The 2075-nt window shown below is 37.4% G+C and overlaps 1 protein-coding gene across 3 annotated transcripts; it reads left to right on the forward strand.

The window, feature by feature from the left end:
* The first annotated feature begins 578 nt into the window (after positions 1-578).
* On the forward strand, positions 579-1626 carry LOC115631251 (dynein light chain 1, cytoplasmic). Of its 3 annotated transcripts, none has more exons than XM_030527961.1 (3): positions 579-645; positions 707-803; positions 868-1626. In XM_030527961.1, the coding sequence occupies exon 3, from the start codon at positions 948-950 to the stop codon at positions 1215-1217; it is 270 nt and encodes an 89-aa protein (XP_030383821.1). In that variant the 5' UTR covers positions 579-645; positions 707-803; positions 868-947; the 3' UTR covers positions 1218-1626. The 3 variants fall into 3 exon arrangements, with proteins under 3 accessions (XP_030383821.1, XP_030383822.1, XP_030383823.1); XM_030527962.1 differs by having other exon boundaries at positions 580-645; positions 719-803; XM_030527963.1 differs by having other exon boundaries at positions 627-645; positions 734-803.
* The last annotated feature ends 449 nt before the right edge of the window (positions 1627-2075 follow it).

Here is a 2075-nt window from a genome sequence, read left to right on the forward strand (position 1 = left end):
GTATCGAGCATCGACAATATTTTTACCATCATATGCTGCATCCAATGGCGTTGGCTTGGGGGCCCGTTCTACGCACAGCGTCATTTAATGCTGCCCATATTTCGTTGGAAATTGAGATAAGGTGGACGTATGTATGTATGTATGTATATAACAGTGTCATTTAATGCTGCCCAGATTTCGTTGGAAATTGAGATAAGGTGGACGTATGTATGTATATAACAGTGTCATTTAATGCTGCCCAGATGTATGTGACAAATGTCGGACCAACATATGTATACGTTTTACGATTTGAACCTTTGGGTGATAAGCATCACAGCTTACTGATTTAACAACTACAATTTAATTTGATTCAAAATTGGAGAATAGTCAAATATCACTTGATGTATCCTTTTGGTAGGAATATCCCAATAGTCAAATATCACTTGATATATCCTTTTGGTGGGAATATCCCATATGTTCACATACCTGCTTGGCAACAAGTTGGCAGCACGCAAGCAGCACATATCGTAAATAGCAGCACTGTTAAGAAAGTGCTACCAATGCCACATGGAGCAAGTGTCACACTTTGCAAGTTATGTCAAAGTGAAATGATTTTGCTGAAATTCTAAACATCTAGATAACATATATATTTTATACAATATCCACGTAAGTAAAAAACCATAAGATCTGCTCAAAAGAGAAAGTAGACTTAAGTCTTAATGCACAGTCCTTTTTAAAGCGCCAAATCATCTAGATTCAAGATCGGCGAGGTGCCGGCGCCGCAACAAGCAGAACAAGAAATTTGTTTGCACGACGACGCATAGGTGAGGTTATGGTATATTGATGAAGAGAGTTTTAAAACAATTACAATACCCTCGGGCATTACAGTGGGCAAAACACGCGCATTAGCTTAACGCGAAGTCTTCGAAAAGGGTTACTGGAAAACCAACCCAAATAACAGCCTCAACATGTCGGACCGCAAGGCTGTCATCAAGAATGCTGACATGAGCGAGGAGATGCAGCAAGATGCTGTAGACTGTGCCACCCAGGCGCTGGAGAAGTATAATATTGAAAAGGACATTGCGGCCTATGTCAAGAAGGAGTTTGATAAAAAGTACAATCCCACCTGGCATTGCATTGTGGGCCGCAATTTCGGATCGTATGTGACCCACGAGACGCGCCACTTTATTTACTTCTATTTGGGACAGGTGGCTATATTGCTGTTCAAGAGCGGTTAGATCCATGCATCGGAGCTGCAGTTGGATACAAAATTAACAACAAAACATACACACAGCAGCAATCCTTTTACAAAACAACACATATATACTTAAAACACCAATTCCCATTCCCCCTGGAGCAAGAGCAAGCAAAGCTCTGATTTGAAATGGCATTACGTTGATATCATCATCATTCTCTTGCGTCTACACTCAATACACTAAACTACAAACAATTTCAAAGGATAGCAGCTGTTTTGGTCAGCAAAATGAAACCTCACACTCGACTTTAAACATATATATATTTACTTATATACATACAAAAAAATGAAACGTACGCAACAAATTGTTCGCACTATAGCAGAACTAAAACAATAATAATACGCACATATTTAGATTAAAATTGAATCAAGTGGCATAACTTATACAAAAATGGTTTTATCTACTTATTTCAAATTAGTGGCACTTTCAATTAATTCATGATATCTCGCACCTCTTCTCCATGAACCCAATTCGAATTAGACCGCTAATCGACTACACAAAAAAAAATTATTAGAAATATTCCATTTTTCAAAAGAGCTAAAAATTACAAGAAAGCAGAAATATGGTTTGAAAATATGTATGTTTTAAGCTCTTTTTCTGCCAAGCAATGTATCATCATGAGATTCAAGGAAGAGGTGAAACCCACCTTTCATGGACGAATCTGCCTCTATTTCTACTTCTTCTACTTTATAAATAAATTGCCTTGTAATCTCTTTACGGCATTTCCAACATATCGACTTATTAGGCCACTCTGATGTCTAAGACCTAATTGAGCTTATATAGTATTTATTTATAAATTTTTGGGTAAATTCTGGAGTTGACACACTAAAAGATATAGAC

The sequence above is a fragment of the Scaptodrosophila lebanonensis genome, unplaced genomic scaffold (assembly GCF_003285725.1).
Source record: "Scaptodrosophila lebanonensis strain 11010-0011.00,11010-0021.00 unplaced genomic scaffold, SlebRS2 tig00001412-arrow-pilon, whole genome shotgun sequence".
Taxonomy (NCBI): domain Eukaryota; kingdom Metazoa; phylum Arthropoda; class Insecta; order Diptera; family Drosophilidae; genus Scaptodrosophila; species Scaptodrosophila lebanonensis.